This window comes from Ovis aries, chromosome 26 (assembly GCF_016772045.2).
Source record: "Ovis aries strain OAR_USU_Benz2616 breed Rambouillet chromosome 26, ARS-UI_Ramb_v3.0, whole genome shotgun sequence".
Lineage (NCBI taxonomy): Eukaryota > Metazoa > Chordata > Mammalia > Artiodactyla > Bovidae > Ovis > Ovis aries.
Genome location: NC_056079.1, coordinates 18,335,515 through 18,352,458, shown reverse-complemented (window position 1 = coordinate 18,352,458; position 16,944 = coordinate 18,335,515). Strand labels below are relative to the sequence as shown.

General features: G+C 38.9%; 1 protein-coding gene and 2 non-coding genes across 3 annotated transcripts; all 3 read right to left on the bottom strand.

Moving 5' to 3' along the window:
* Positions 1 to 2,793: 2,793 nt before the first annotated feature.
* FRG1 (FSHD region gene 1) lies at positions 2,794 to 16,095 on the bottom strand. The gene is made up of 9 exons (XM_004023204.6): positions 15,876 to 16,095; positions 11,959 to 12,029; positions 10,536 to 10,661; positions 9,278 to 9,335; positions 8,838 to 8,952; positions 7,030 to 7,134; positions 4,678 to 4,769; positions 3,869 to 3,979; positions 2,794 to 2,902 (listed from the first exon to the last, which is right to left on the bottom strand). Exons 1-9 carry the CDS (start codon positions 15,935 to 15,937, stop codon positions 2,866 to 2,868), a joined length of 777 nt encoding a protein of 258 aa, XP_004023253.4. The 5' UTR covers positions 15,938 to 16,095; the 3' UTR covers positions 2,794 to 2,865.
* LOC114111112 (small nucleolar RNA U2-30) lies at positions 8,224 to 8,295 on the bottom strand. Its single transcript, XR_003587236.1, has one exon. It is a non-coding gene; the product is annotated as a small nucleolar RNA U2-30 (small nucleolar RNA).
* LOC114111113 (small nucleolar RNA U2-19) lies at positions 8,434 to 8,512 on the bottom strand. The gene has a single exon (XR_003587237.1). It is a non-coding gene; the product is annotated as a small nucleolar RNA U2-19 (small nucleolar RNA).
* Positions 16,096 to 16,944: the final 849 nt, after the last annotated feature.

Genomic DNA, 16,944 nt, shown 5'->3' with positions numbered 1-16,944 from the left:
CTCCTCCTGCCTTCAATCTTTCCCAGCATCAGGGTCTTTTCCAATGAGTCAGTTCTTTGCATCAGGTGGCCAAATTACTGGAGTTTCAGCTTCAACATCAGTCCTTCCAATTAATATTCAGGACTGATTTCCTTTAGGATGGACTGGTTGGATCTCCTTGCAGTCCAAGGCACTCTCAAGAGTCTTCTCCAACACCACAGTTCAAAAGCATCAATTCTTCAGCACTCAGCTTTCTTCATAGTACAACTCTCACATCCATACATGACTACTGGAAAAACCATAGCTTTGACCTTTGTTGGCAAAGTAATGTCTCTGCTTTTTAATATGCTGTCTAGGTTGGTCATAACTTTTCTCCCAAGGAGTAATTCACAGCTGCAATCACCATCTGCAGTAATTTTGGAGCCCAGAAAAAGTCTGTCACTGTTTCCACTGTTTCCCCATCTGTCATGAAGTGAAGGGACCAGATACCATGATCTTAGTTTTCTGAATGTTGAGCTTTAAGCCAACTTTTTCACTCTGCTCTTTCATTTCATCAAGAGGCTCTTTAGTTCTTTGCTTTCTGCCATTAAGGGTGGTGTCATCTGCATATCTGAGGTTACTGATATTTCTCCTGGCAATTTTGATTCCAGCTTGTGCTTCATCCAGCCCATTGTTTCAGTCCAGAAGGAGACAGACTGGGCATAAAACTGCCTGGGCAAAGCAGACCTCAGCAATGCTTAGTGTCTGAACCTCTTTAATAGCTCCCTTTCCATCCCACAAGTGAGAATGAAAGCATTACATCTAGTTATGGCTAGATGATTCTAAGTATGGAATTTCCCCAGTTTTACTCTTAGCCTCTGTTCTGAACCTACTCTCTCTTTTGTGATGTTTCCTGTTTTCACCCCACTGCTTAATGCAATTTCTTTCTCTCTGTTCAGCCCCCTTGTCCTGTTATTTGCTTGGCTTGTGTATGATCTGGGCAGTTTCAGAGGTAGAATCAAAGCCTTGCTGATAGACTGGGAGTTTCTAACTTCCTTTTAAAGGCACTGCTCAGACACCTATTGTATTAAGAAATGGAAAGTTAAGACTGTAAAGCAGTAAGACAGCTTCCACAAACTGCCCAAGAAATATTAGTTTCATACAGTAGACCTTCATCCTTTTGACAGGAAATCCAGAAAAAAAAAAAAATTCTGTGCCACTTTCCAAGTACCTCCATGGAGAAGCTCAATTAAACTTGATTTCAGTTCAGTTCAGTTCAGTTCAGTTGCTCAGTCGTGTCCGACTCTTTGCGACCCCATGAATCGCAGCATGCCAGGCCGCCCTGTCCATCACCAACTCCCAGAGTTCATTCAGACTCGCGTCCATCGAGTCAGTGATGCTATCCAGCCATCTCATCCTCTGTCGTCCCCTTCTTCTCCTGCCCCCAATCCCTCCCAGCATCAGAGTCTTTTCCAATGAGTCAACTCTTCGCATGAGGTGGCCAAAGTACTGGAGTTTCAGCTTCAGCATCATTCCTTCCAAAGAAATCCCAGGGCTGATCTCCTTCAGAATGGACTGGTTGGATCTCCTTACAGTCCAAGGGACTCTCAAGAGTCTTCTCCAACACCACAGTTCAAAAGCATCAATTTTTTGGTGCTCAGCCTTCTTCACAGTCCAACTCTCACATCCATACATGACTACTGGAAAAACCACAGCCTTGACTAGATGGACCTTAGTTGGCAAAGTAATGTCTCTGCTTTTGAATATGCTCTCTAGGTTGGTCATAACTTTTCTTCCAAGGAGTAAGCGTCTTTTAATTTCATGGCTGCAGTCACCATCTGCAGTGATTTTGGAGCCCCCCAAAATAAAGTCTGACACTGTTTCCACATCTATTTCCCATGAAGTGATGGGACTGGATGCCATGATCTTAGTTTTCTGAATGTTGAGCTTTAAGCCAACTTTTTCACTCTCCTCCTTCACTTTCATCAAGAGGCTTTTTAGTTCCTCTTCACTCTCTGCCATAAGGTGGTGTCATCTGCATATCTGAGGTTATTGATATTTCTCCTGGCAATCTTGATTCCAGCTTGTGTTTCTTCCAGTCCAGCGTTTCTCATGATATACTCTGCATATAAGTTAAATAAGCAGGGTGACAATATACAGCCTTGACGTACACATTTTCCTATTTGGAACCAGTCTGTTGTTTCATGTCCAGTTCTAACTGTTGCTTCCTGACCTGCATACAGATTTCTCAAGAGGCAGGTCAGGTGGTCTGGTATTCCCATCTCTTTCAGAATTTTCCACAGTTTATTGTGATCCACACAGTCAAAGGCTTTGGCATGGTCAATAAAGCAGAAATAGATGTTTTTCTGGAACTTTCTTGCTTTTTTGAGGATCCAGCAGATGTTAGCAATTTGATCTCTGGTTCCTCTGCCTTTTCTAAAACCAGCTTGAATATCAGGAAGTTCACGGTTCAAGTATTGCTGAGGCCTGGCTTGGAGAATTTTGAGCATTACTTTACTAGCGTGTGAGATGACTGCAATTGTGCAGTAGTTTGAGCATTCTTTGGCATTGCCTTTCTTTGGGATTGGAATGAAAACTGACCTTTTCCAGTCCTGTGGCCACTGCTGAGTTTTCCAAAGTTGCTGGCATATGGAGTGCACACTTTCACAGCATCATCTTTCAGGATTTGAAATAGCTCAACTGGAATTCCATCACCTCCACTAGCTTTGTTCATAGTGATGCTTTCTAAGGCCCACTTGACTTCACATGCCAGGATGTCTAATCTTAGTTAAATCTAGCTACTGGTTCAACAATAATTACAAAGCAGCCCAATAATTCTGTAAAAGCATTGGTTTTATTATTAAAAACAAACAAACAAACAAAAGAAGACAGAAACAAAAATCCTGGTTATTTGCAGTATCTATCAGCTTTCAATTTGGCTCTCCTGTTTAAACAAAAAACAAATAAAAAAATTAATCTATTGAAAACATGTCATATAGTGGTCACCTGCTACTAAAATCATAAACTGTGTTCGGCAATTGTGCCCTCAGTTTCAGGTATTATCTTACCACACTGCTTATGGTAAAATATTTTAATTAAAATGTTTACTTCTCAATATTATGTTTCATAATACATGGGATTTTATTCTTACCAAAAACACTTTTCCTAATCTTTAACTCATGTTGCCTAAGGACTTTTAAAATCCATAACAGCAATTTTAATTGCCTCTGAATTTAAGTATTCTTCTAAATACTTCCACAACATAAGACTTCTGCAACATAAGACTTGAAAAGTGGCAGATTACCAGATTCTCTTCTGATCTGGTGCTTACTTGATTTGTATTTGTAAGCTCACAACTAAGCCTCTCCAACCATTTTACTAATGTTGGAAATCCAGGACACTACTTTCTTAAATAGGAACTAATAAACAAATATTAATAATGTGCTATGTTGAATATCCTGCACATGTATGAATTCAACTTAACAAAGTGCTTCAATTTCATCAATTTTATACTTAGAAATTTTAAAACTGATTTTTATCTCATTTTTGGAAACCTGTAGTACTTTTGACAGAACCCACTGAATTTTAAAATTACTACTTCTCTCTAGCCCTGGTTTTAACAGTTACAAAAAAGTCGATGGTAAATGAATTTATGAAGTAGTTTCAGTCAAACCTGAATTGCTTGTAACAAAATATATAAGCCCTTGGAATCTGGCTATTTCCAAATATTTTTTCTTGGTGATCTTTTCCCAGACTTACAATGTCCATTTTAAGGTAATAACCACCACATTCAAAATTTAGAAATAAAGACAAATTTTTAAAATTACAGTAATTAAGAAAAGAACATGAGTTTATACACCACTTCTATTGGACACTGAAAATAGTTGGAAATGAATAAAAGTTTACTTACCTGTCCAGAAGTGTTTCATGCAAGAATCCATCTTTCCGGGCCTTTTTCAGAATTTTACTGTCTTCTTTACTTATTTTAAGCTTGTGGTCTTGGAAGCTCTGGAATTTTTTTCTGTTAAGAAAATGCCTTTCTTGAAAAATGTCTCAAACTTTGATTATACATGTTTACTAACAAGCTTACTAATATTTTAAGTTTTTCATTTACTAAAGAAAAACTGTTCTACTCAAATAATTTACAACTTTTCAACAACAAAAATGACTTTTCTACCTCACCATCAAGAAGGCAGTTGTCTGGGTAGCTCTACAAATTTAATTAACACTTGGGAGTGTTGGCTGGAGTCTCCTGTGTCCGGGCAACGTTTGACAGGCTTTATGTACTGACGGCGACAGCCACTCTACAGAGCAGGACTGTTGTTTATTGCTAAGTCGCATCTGACTCTTTGCGACCCCATGGATGGTAGCCCACCACGCTCCTCTGTCCATGGGATTCTCCAGGCACGAATACTGGAGTGGGTTGTCGTGCCCTCCTCCAGGGGATCTTCCCGACCCAGGGGATGAACCTGCATCTCCTGCTTGGCAGGCGGATTCTTTACCACTGAGCCACTGGGAAGCCTTGAGCAGGGAGAACAGACCAATCCAGGTGACGGGAATGTTGAAACCTGAACCCTTACGAGAGGCGCTCAGCTCAGTGCCCTATCCTAGAGTCTACATTATGTTGTCTGTTCTTGTCTTTCAGGTCTTTTATTTTAGGTGTCTTGAGAAGCATGTCACTGCCAAACCTTTGGTTCTAAAAGAAAAAAAAATGCCTACACGTAATTGATTTCACACTGTTTGACATTTCCTTTGTCTTCTTCTGGAATATCATCTTTTTTCTTAGTTTCTCTTTCGGCGCAGGATCTGATCTATATATTGGAGATGAGAACACAGAGGTTACACATTTATCTTCCCCTGCCCCACCTTACTTATTACAAAAGAACGTTCTAGATGATTTCTTATACAAAAGAAGAAAACAACTTGGCAGTTAGATTCAGAATAAAACAAGTTCTAGATATGTTTATATATACATGTAACTTACATAAATAATTGCTATTATTTGTTTCCTTAGATCCCTTACATGAGAAAAACTAAAGAGAAAATTACTTGAAAAGCATTTTACAGATCAGATATCACTATCCCAATTAGGCAATAATTTAACTAGTTTAATTTTGGCTCCAAAAGTAAATACAGTAGAATCAAATTATCCTGCTATTTAGTGTACACTTTATAACACTGAAAGTTTAAGACAGTAGCTGTTTTACTATGCACAGGCTTTTACCAAATGCTTCAAAGCTTTTAACATAACACAATTTGTTTCTACCTAATTGGAATTTATCCCTTTTAAATCCTTTTACCTTCATAAGTTTTGACAGATACTATCACCTGCAATAGATTAACTGACACAGATATAACAATTAAGATCAACTGAGTAGGCCAAAGGGCTTCCCTGGTGGCTTAGATGGAAAAGGCTGCCTGCAATGCAGGAACCTGGGGTTCGATCCCTGGGTGGGGAAGATCCCCTGGAGAAGGGAATGGCTACCCACTCCAGTATTCTTGCCTGGAGAATGGAGTGGGGCAGGAAGGGGATAGAATTCAGGGCCAAGGAACTGGCAATCTGCAACCCAAAGGACCAACATCTTGAAAGTGATCTCTGTGGCTTAGAGCACATTCCAAGATTGCTTTGAAAGTTGTAGGCAATAATAAGGCATGAGCAATTAATATGTGTGCAACCACTCTGGCTGGAGGAGTCCTCAAAAAACTGTGGAAATTCTATACTGTGACACTATACTGCCCTTGGCAGGAAGGGATATGTTCTGGTAGATAAGGCCAGTCTATGAAGGTGGATGCTGACACAGACAAGCAGAGCCTGCAATGTGGAAGGGAGGGTGGACTGAGTCCTGGATTATCGCTGCTCAGAGGTTCCAGGTACCTGCCCAACCAAACAGACCCAGGAAAACCTGACAGGTACTTCATATAAAAATAGCTGCAATTGTTGATAAATACCGCATACTTTTTTTTTTTTCCTTCTGTAGTTGTGCAAAGTACTGCTCATAGAGTTGCACTGTTTGTCTTCAATAATCATACTTTTATAATGCAATCCAAGTAAACAACTTAAAAATGATACAAAAAATTAAATATAATCAAAAATGAAATAAATAGGTGAGTGGGATCTTAGTTCCCTGACCAGGGTAGAACCTGTGTCCCTGCAGTGGAAGCTCGGAGTCTTAACCACCAGACCACCAGAGAATGCCCCGCCAGCATTTTTCTAGTGACTTGCTTTTGGAGAAGCAATGTGCTGTGGAATGTAACTTCTAGGGCCAGTTGGGCCTGGGTATGCATTCTGTCTCCACTTTAGCTGTGAGACTTCGTGCAGTGACTGATCAAAACAGTGAGGATTTAAGGATGGTTAGAGGCTATTCCTCCCGTGGACAGTTAAAAGATAATAGTAACTATCTTATGGGAACAGTAAAGACAATCATGCATGTGCCTGGAGCTATTTGCTTTAGTTTTATGTATTGAACAGTTCAAAAATATTATGACTAACACTTTAAAAAATTACAACAAAAGAAAATCTAGGTTTTAGATTTAAATTTTTTGGGATATTTTTAGCAGTGAAAATGGCTTTTGAGAAAACTATGGAAGATATACTAAAACTTCTAATTCCTGAGCTATCTAGAATGGTATTTCTTTCTCCATCAATCAACTCCAAATGATGAAATGAACAGTTACTGGTATTAACATTCTTGTTTCAAAAGATTAACGATATTTTTGAGGTTAAAAAGAGTACTATAAGACTGTAAAACTAAAGATTATGAAAACAGAATATTTAAAAAGTAAAATCAAACATATGACACAAATTTAAAACATAATGTATACACATATTTGATAGATGCATTTAAGTTATGCTGATAGTAGAGAAAATGTAACATGGATTTTTATGCTTTATTGATAAGGATTAGGCCACTTTAAAAAAGGCTTTTTTTCCTCATTTCTTTCTGCCTTCCACCATGGCCCTCACTAATGCATTACACACAGTGAGTGTGGATCAGATCACAACATTTTAAACAGACGTAGTCACATCATGTATGTGACGTGCATTAGTCTATAGAAAATTCTCATGATTACCTTTATCATTTCTTCTTCTCCTGCTGTTTTACTTTTTGCTTCTATATCACCTGCTTCATTGCATCTAATAAAACAGCTATTGGAGGCCAGTAAAGCCATTTTCCCCTAAATGAAACAAAATAAGAAGTAAGTTATAAGAATATCTGCAAAAAGATTCTTAAGTCTTGAGACTGAACTGATTCCTTCCCAAATCTAAAAGGAATCAGGAACAAGAATGTGAAGAAAATCTAGAAAATAAAAAAAACATAGAAAAGCAAATCAGAATCATTTATAATCTTACTACTCAGATAATCACATTAAATACTTCTAATATTAGATTAAATACTTTTAATCTGCTATTAGTAGGTTTAGTAGGACTAAATTCTAACTATATGGAATAGAATTATTTCCTTTGGTCTCCAAGATTTACTGGGATATACTTGATTTAGTAAATTTTTTTTAAAAATTAGCTTTAAAGAAAAAAAGATATAATGTATTTTACTCAAATAGTAATATTTTAAGATTTTATTCCATAATTAGAAAATATAAAAATATAAGAGTTGAAGTATAATCAACTATACTTCAATAACATTAAAAAAAAAGAAATGCAGGAAAAAGTAGAAAAGCTAGCCTTTGATGCCTTTGAATTTACTGCTCAGAACTTTTAAGAATCAATGTGTGAGGGACTTTTGGGTGTAGGAAGAATTTAATCATCTGTCATAACCAGTGACCAAATTGCTAATAACATGAATTTGATTTAATTTCTTATTTGAGGGAGTAAGGGCTGAGTTTTCTGTCATCTGCAGGACTCTTGGTGAGCTGGGATGTGGCTGTAATTTAGTCCAAGGTGATTTCAATCTGTGCTGCTGATTTTTCCACTGAGTCTCTTTTCTGTGTTAAAGTTTTACTTGTTATACCAGGGACTTTTAAGTCTTTCTATAAAATTTTAAAACTTAGTGTCTTCCCCCAAAATAAAGTGAAACGAAAATCCCTAAAGTTCTGTATGACTGGTAGTATCTGACTCATCATATTGCCTTATGATATGCTGGCCTCTTCTGTTGATATAATGAGAAATAGCTATTCAGTTTCTTTGCCAATTAAAAAAATTTTTTTTTGTTTTTGCTACTGAATGTTTTTCTAAAAATTCTGAGCTTAAAAAAAAAAATAAAAAAAAAAATAAAAAAAAAAGAAACCTCACACACACAAAAAAAATTCTGAGCTCAGATCAAGTGTAGAAACCTTCACAGTTATAAAGGTCCATAGTAATAAAACCTTTCATCATTGCTCAGAACTGATCAGCCTTTCATACACACACACACTCACCCATCAATAAAGTCCTGAGTTATCTACTGTCACCTTCACACACACACACACACACACACACACACACACACACACACACATTTTATTTTAAATTCTTTAGCTTCTCAGAACTACAGAGATCATGTATCAGGTAGACTAAAGGTCTTCTGATGCTCAGATTTGGCTGTTTTCATCACTGATCCACTAAGAGCAGATCTCAGAGAACTGAATGAGTATTATCTTATATATTTTGGACATTAACCCTTTAACAGATATCTAGCTTGTAAGTACTTTTCCCCAATCCACAGCATGTCTTTTCACTCTGTTGATTGTTGTGTTTTTTTTTCCCCTGTGTTGCACTATTTTTTGAGATCTTTTGAAGGTTATGAATTCATGTTAGTTTGTAAAAATTTAATGCATATTATTGCACTCTACTTTTTTGTTTTTCCTGAATATATGCTCTCACTGACTGTTAGAGACTTTCTCCTACACTGAGAAGGAACTTGTAAAAAAACAATAGTACTTACATCTTGAAAGACGGGTTCCCACTGCTCTCTAGGTCCAATTGCATCTGAACGCCCAACAACAAGTCCGTCTGAATTTATACCAAGGTATTTTCCATAGCCAGACTTCAGGGCAATTCTTCAGATTAATAAAATAGTTAAATGTTAAAAACTGAGAGAAAATTAAATGTGGAACATAAAAACGTGTATATAAAATTCAGATTAACCACAGTTCCAATGTCCCAAAGCCATGTATGGCAAGTGGCTACCATACTGGACAACGTGGTTCTGTGTATACAGTTTAATATTCTACTTTTTAAGTACAAGTACTACATAATACCTTATATTATGCAGCAAACATTTTTCCAAATTCATTCTTCTTCAAAAACACCACTTTTAATGGATATATCCTATTATATCATGTTGTATTACAATGTATTAATTATCGTTCAACTCAAGCTTACCTGGAATCAGACAATTTGACAGCTGTAAACTGCTCTGGAGGACTAGGGCCCTCATCAACTGCAAGAGAAAAACATTTTGAAGTAAATATGACATTTCTTATAAATATACATGTAAAAATACTCATTAGCTTAAAAAAAGTAGCTCTTTCTCTTTTGAAACCAAATGTAAGAATATTATATTATGTAATTATAATACAGTATATGGCCTTCCCTGGTGGTTCAGACAGTGAAGAACCCACCTGCCAACACAGCAGACGTGGGTTCAATCCCTGGGTTGGGAAGATCCCTTGGAGTAGGAAAAGGCTACCCACTCTGTATTCTTGCCTGCAGAATTCCATAGACAGAGGAGCCTGGCGGGCTACAGTCCACAGGGTCACAAAGAGTCGGACATGACATAGTATTCATAGTATCAAGAGTTACTTTATCTTCAAATGCAGATAACATTTGATTCTAGATCATCAAGACTCACTTTGGACTTCTGACCTCTACAGTTGTGTGATAATAATAAATTTGTGTTATTTTAAGCCAAAAAAAAAAAAAAAAGAGAGGGAGAGAATAGTTTATCTTCTATATGTAAAATCAAACTTTAGTTTTGTTAGACAGTCTCTAACAGTCAATGAGAACATATGTTAAAAAAAAAACAAAAAAACTAGTTTAGTTTTACATATCTAATGAGATAGGTCAGCATGATGCTTATTTATTTAGTTAGTTCCAAGATACTATCTCTTTGTGTTTTAAAATGCAGTCAGCACATAGACAAATAAGCACTTAATGTTTAAAAACCTAAAATGCTTTAATTTATTAAAGGGATGACCATTTGGACAAAAAGCTCTTAGTAATCTTCTAATTACTTCATGTCTCATTAGTGCTTCTTCCCATGCGCTAAATGGAAAGAGAAAACTTCAGATTAATAGTGCCCCGGGTTAGTTGTGGCGAAAGGTCTAAAGAGTAAAGGAATTCAAACTTTTGACTCATCTAGGTTTTCTTTTTCTTTCCTTTTATTATTTCAATTATTCACATTAGTTTTGATTGCCATGGATACCCTTTTGGAACTACACAGAATGTTTTCAAATGCTTACACTGGAAAGAGGGAGTTGCCAACAACGTAAATAGTGAGGAAGGAAGAAAGTGGAAGAAGTCAAATCAATGGATTCACCCCTCTGGCATACATTTGCTATTAGAATTTAAGTGAACGAATGCCATAAAATATTAACTTCAAGTGGCCTTTTCCATCCCATTGCCGCTACCAGACACAAACCTTCTTTATGTGGAGCTCCCAGTGTAAAAAGCCCATTGTCAAGTGCATGTATGTAGGTTCCTTTATCCATTTCAATCGCTATGGTTCCTGAAATCTCACCAAAGTTCGTTACTGTCCACCAGATTCCTAAAAGATAAAATCAGTCATTTAAATTTACATTTTGTATTTGTGATGGAAGGTTCTTACTTGCTGCTGTTGTCATTGTAACTTATTAACTTAAAAAAATTTTTTTTTGCAGTTCTGGAGTAGTTGAATTCAGAGAGATAAAAAACAGGATGGCGGTTGCTCGGGACTAGGGGAGAGTGAGGTATGGGCATTTATAATTTAATGGGTGAACAGTTTCAGCTTTGCAAGAGGAAAAATATTCTTCTTGAATTGAAGATGGTTGGTGGTGACGGCTGCACAGCAGTGGCGATGCACTTAATGACACTGAACTGTACACCGAAAAACGGCTAAAGTGATGGACTTTATGTTAGGTATATTTTACTACAGTTCAGATAATTTAGTGAGAGGTTTGCACAATAATTTGAGCTATTTCTGACTTATAATTTTTCAGTACAAAAAAATGCGTTACTCAGAATCATCATTAACATCCTATGATCATTAATTCTTTCTTAAAAATGTAGTAGTGATATAAAATTATTTGTATATGTTCTGTGCTATACTGAACAAGTACACTTCATGTTGATTCTCTGCACGTGACTTAGATTCTAGATTCAATACAGTCAATTCCATAGTCAATCCAATAGGATTTATTATAGAAAGTAATACATTGATTATAAAATTTATATGGAAATACAAAGGCTCTACCAGACTATAAAGAAGTACAGAAGTATAAAGCTGGGAGATTCACACCACCTGATTTTAAGATTTTATGAAATGGCGCAGTAATCAAGACACATACATCAACAGAACAACACACAAACCGCTGGAACAGAGTCCAGAAATAGACTAACACATATAAAGTCAACTGATTTTCGACAAAGACACCAAAGCACTTTAATGAGAAAGAAAGTCTATTCATCAATAGTGCTAGGACAACTGGATATCAATATGATAAAAAGAGAGAAAATAATTTGTAAAATATGGTTAAATGATATTTATGTTTCAGGCCTTTAAAATGATGTATCAGCATCTCTGGGCTACTAAGTAGTCTAACAATGGCACCTATTAAGTCAGAGCCCTGAGTTTCCTCTCTCCTGTGCTTTGTTCTGATGATGAAGAAGAGGCATCAGACATCGACTGTGCTAGAACATAAAAGCAACCTATAACTCTAATATTTGAGCATGTTAAGACAAATGTGACTTGGCCATAAATTCCTTCTACTTTCTTTTACTACTTATCCCTACTAGGAAAATATTTTTAAGGGAATCTCAACCAATGCTAACTTCGCGCAGAATGAAGTAATAGAAAATTGACTCACCAACAATATCAAGCTGAGTTTCTTCATCTTCTTCTCTCTTTCTCTTCTTCTCTTTGCTCTTTTTCTTCTTACTACAGGAGATAATTTATATAGATGAGTTTAGATATATTGATTTGCATACTAAATGTAAGATAGAATCTTAGAAGACTCTTCTAAGATATACACTAATATATGAATTACTGATCGACAACAACATCCCTTGATATACCCTCTTACTTCTGATACAGAGAAGTCACTTCTGATCCTCTTCATATTGTGTTACAGTTAAAGAGAACAGACTCTGGAGCCAGACTGCCTTTTAGAATCGTGATTCTGTCATTTCTTAGCTCTGTGATTTTTTGGGAAAATTTACTTAATCTGTCAATTTCTCCACCTATACAAATGAGGACAACAATTTAACCCAACCCTTACTGTGAGGATTAGGAGTTCAGGCATAATCTTCATACATTACTTGTGAAAATGTGAAATGGTGCAACCAGAAGAGTTTGAAGTTCTTGAAAAGGTAAACATGGAATTAGGTTTATGGAAACCACAGGATCTAACGATTCTCCTCCTAGGTTTACACCCAAGAGAAATGAAAACATAGGTCTGCATAGAGACTTGCATAAGAATATTCATGGCAGCATTATTCATTAGAGTCCCCAAAATGGAAACCCAAATGTCCATCAACTAATGAATGGATAAACAAAATGTGTTATATCCATACAATGGAGTTCTGGTGGTAGTTTAGGCACTCAGGCGTGTCTGACTATGTGCAAACCCATGGACTGTGGCCAACCAAGCTACTCTGTCCATGGGATTTCTCAGGCAAGAATACTGGAGTGGGCTGCCATTTCCTTCTCCAGGGGATCTTCCTCACCCAGGGATCAAATCTGCATCTCCTGCATTGGCAGGCAGATTCTTTACCACTGAGCCACCTTCAGTTCAGTTCAGTTCAGTCACTCAGTTGTGTCAGACTCTGTGTGACCCCATGAATCACAGCATACCAGGCCTCCCTGTTCATCACCAACTCCTGGAATTTACCCAAACTCATGTCCATTGATGTGGTGATGCCATCCAATCATCTCATCCTCTGTCGTCCCCTTCTCCTCCTGCCCCCAATCCCTCCCAGCATCAAAGTCTTTTCCAATGAGTCAGCTCTTCGCATGAGGTGGCCAAAGTATTGGAGTTTCAGCTTTAGCATCAGTCCTTCCAATGAACACCCAGGACTGATCTCCTTTAGGATGGACTGGCTGGATCTCCTAGCAGTCCAAGGGACCCTCAAGAGTCTTCTCCAACACCACAGTTCAAAAGCATCAATTCTTCAGCGCTCAGCTTTCTTTATAGTTCAACTCTCACACCCATACATGACCACTGGAAAAACCATAGCCTTGACTGGACGGACCTTGGTTGACAAAGTAATGTCTCTGCTTTTGAATATGCTCTCTAGGTTGGTCATTAACTTTCCTTCCAAGGAGTAAAAGTCTTTTAATATCATGGCTGCAATCACCATCTGCAGTGATTTTGGAGCCCCCAAAAATAAAGTCAGACACTGTCTCCACTGTTTCCCCATCTATTTGCCATGAAGTGATGGGACCGGATGCCATGATCTTCGTTTTCTGAATGTTGAGCTTTAAGCTAACTTTTTCACTCTCCTCTTTCCCTTTCATCAAGAGGCTTTTAGTTCCTCTTCACTTTCTGCCATAAGGGTGGTGTCATCTGCATATCTGAGGTTATTGATATTTCTCCTGGCAGTCTTGATTCCAGCTTGTGCTTCATCCAGCCCAGCGTTTCTCATGATGTAGTCTGCATTTAAATTAAATAAGCAGGGTGACAATATATAGCCTTGACGTACTCCTTTTCCTATTTGGAACCAGTCTGTTGTTCCATGTCCAGTTCTAACTGTTGCTTCCTGACCTGCACACAGATTTCTCAGGAGGCAGGTCAGGTGGTCTGGTATTCCCATCTCTTTCAGAATTTTCCAGTTTATTGTGATCCACACAGTCAAAGGCTTTGGCATAGTCAATAAAGCAGAAATAGATGTTTTTCTGGAACTCTCTTGCTTTTTCCATGATCCAGCAGATATTGGGAATTTGATCTCTGGTTCCTCTGCCTTTTCTAAAACCAGCTTGAACATTGGAAGTTCACAGTTCACGTATTGCTGAAGCCTGGCTTGGAGAATTTTGAGCATTACTTTACTAGCGTGTGAGATGAGTGCAATTGTGTGGTAGTTTGAGCATTCTTTGGCTTTGCCTTTCTGTGGGATTGGAATGAAAACTGACCTTTTCCAGTATTGTGGCCACTGCTGACTTTTCCAAATTTGCTGACATACTGAGTGCAGCACTTTCACAGCATCATCTTTCAGGATTTGAAACAGCTCAACTGCAATTCTATCATTTCCACTAACTTTGTTCATAGTGATGCTTCCTAAGGCCCACTTGACTTCACATTCCAGGATGTCTGGCTCTAGGTGAGTGATCACACCATGATGATTATCTGGGTCGTGAAGATCTTTTTTGTATAGTTCTTCTGTGTATTCTTGCCACCTCTTCTTAATATCTTCTGCTTCTGTTAGGTACATACCATTTCTGTCCTTTATTGAGCCCATCTTCGCATGAAATGCTCCCTTGGTATCTCTAATTTTCTTGAAGAGATCTCTTGTCTTTCCCGACCTGGGAAGCCCTTAATGGAATATTATTCCGCCATAAAAGGAATGAGTACTGATACAACATAGATGAATCTTGAAAATGTTATCCTAAGTAAAAGGAGCCAGACACAAAAGGCTGCATACTGTATCGTTTAGTTGTGTCCAATCCTGCATATTGTATGATTCCATTTATATGGAATGTTTATGAGGCAAACTGATACAGACAAAAGGTGGATTAGTGGTTGCCAGGGATTAGGGGATGAGCAGAACGTGGAGTGACTGCTAATGATGGTAGGGCTTCCTTCTAAGAGGATGAAAATGTTCAGCAACTCAACAGTGCTGAGCTTTGTGAATATACTAAAAACCACTGAATTCTAATTTAAAAGGGCGAATTTTATAGTATATGTAGTATATCTCAACAATAAAAAGCGCAAGAGTGACTTTTAAAAAAGTTAACAGGTATTGCTTAGAACAGTTCTTGGCACATATGAAATGCTACATGTGTGTTAACTATATTGGCAGTTATAATGACTATAAGACACACTTATTTGTATTTTCATCACAAAATAAGCTTTCAGAAGCTAACTCTCTCCTCCCTCCTATGAATTCAGGCAGTAACAGTTTCACATGTATTCAGGATAAATTCTTAATCCCAGACTCCTAGGCAGAGTTCTTAAGAGTCATGGCTTCAGTTTGCTTCTTAACACCTTCTTTCCATCCCATCTAAAAGTACCTAAAACTCTTATCACTGAGACCAGGATGAAATGCTCAGCATTTGCATAAATGATCAGCCCTGAGCAAATCGACTAGTTGGGTAACTTCTTCTTGCATTTGGCTCTACTTATTTACTGTACACGCCACCTTGTTTAATCCTCAAAACAACCCTTTTGGAGTATCACTAATCCCCTCCCAAGAGGAAGCTCAAAGATACTAACGAACCTGTCACAAGATTAGTAATTGGCGGAGTCCGGATTCGAACCCATAGCCTTTTCAAAATCCGTATCTGCATATTGCATTAAAATTAATTTTTTTTAAAGGTGGAAGGGAGGCAATGTTGAAAACAGTTATCCCTAATAAAGGAAGTTACTGTTAAAACCCACACGATCAGACTAACACAGCCCTACCAAGCATAGGTCTGGAGGTGGGGGTTCATCAAGGGAAATCCGACCTTAAGTGGCTCCTGGTCCCCCAGGTGGGCGCTGACGCCCCAGGACACTCGCCCCAGGGAGGGGAAGGCTGAGCGGCGTCGAGAAAGAGGGCGAGAATCTCCCACGCAAACCCGCGTCCTTACCTCTTGGCCTTGGTTCCCTTGAGCACGAGTTTGGTGGACTTCACATAGGAGTATTCGGCCATGGTCGTGGCAAAACACGTGAACCGGCGCAGGAGCGGGCGAAGGAGTCACAGAAGTGGAGACGGGGCCCGAGCTCCCCGAAAACGTACGCTCCACTGGAGTGGCCGCGTCTCCCCCCGGTCCCTGGCTTTTTTTCACCCCAACGTCAAGTTCCAAGTAGAGTTCCACTTCCTGTTTACAGCCTGGGTACGGCATCCGCAGAGGGCCGAAATAGACCCGCGTTTTTTTTTTTTTTTGCCTGCGCCCTGAGAACGGGCTTTTCCGAATGCCGAAGCCGGGGAGCCGCGCCCTCTGGTGGACGCGGTGGGTCTCGCAGCCGAGCTGGGGGACTGGAGCCGCTCTGGAGGAAGTCCGCCTGCGAGGTCTTGGAAGGAGGCGGTAATGAGCTCAGGGATGCGATGACTCACATCAACCCTCCCGAAGCCGCCTAGTGGACGGGGTCCTGACCGCGCGCCGCAGCCAAGGGCTGGGCTCCCGTGTGTGGCGGGGGCGTTGAGTAACACAGGGCGCGTTGTTTGGCCTTGGGCGACTTCACAAGCCGTCTCAATTCCGTAAACGTTTATTGTACTGTTCGTACTTACGGAGACTCGAGTAATGCAGAGGAAACAAGGAATAAAATAAAAGACAATTAAGTGCCAGCGTTTGGGCGGAAGATTTCACTAGCGCTGCAGGATTTTGGGTGGAGATGGGCAGGCGGGTGACAGGGAAAGCTAATGCTTTCAGAGAGGTCTTTCTCCGTATAGGGTGGGTCTTAACAGGCTTCCACAGCTTCAGTCCCTGCTCCCATCTCAACAGTTTTATAATCTACTTCCCTGATTCCATCGACTCTCCCTTCCAAACCATCTACTGTAGTGCCGAGTGATCTCTCTAAAGAAACAGCTGATCATTATCCCCCTTGTTTTTGTTGAGTCTCTAAGTCCTATCCCACCCTGTGACCCCCATGTACTGTGGCACCCCAGGCTCCTCTGACCTCCACTATCTCCCGGAGTTTGCTCAGATTCATGTCCAC

Bases quoted from the DNA above. Each gene is read 5' to 3' on its own strand.
- FRG1 (XM_004023204.6), bottom strand. From the start codon at position 15,937: ATGGCCGAATACTCCTATGTGAAGTCCACCAAACTCGTGCTCAAGGGA. The intron at 4,770-7,029 runs GTAATCATGAGA...TCCAATATATAG, and splicing joins GAGAAGAAGAAATGATAAAG to ATCAGATCCTGCGCCGAAAG. The intron at 3,980-4,677 runs GTAGGCATTTTT...TTTTCTTAACAG, and splicing joins CAGTGTGAAATCAATTACGT to AAAAAAATTCCAGAGCTTCC.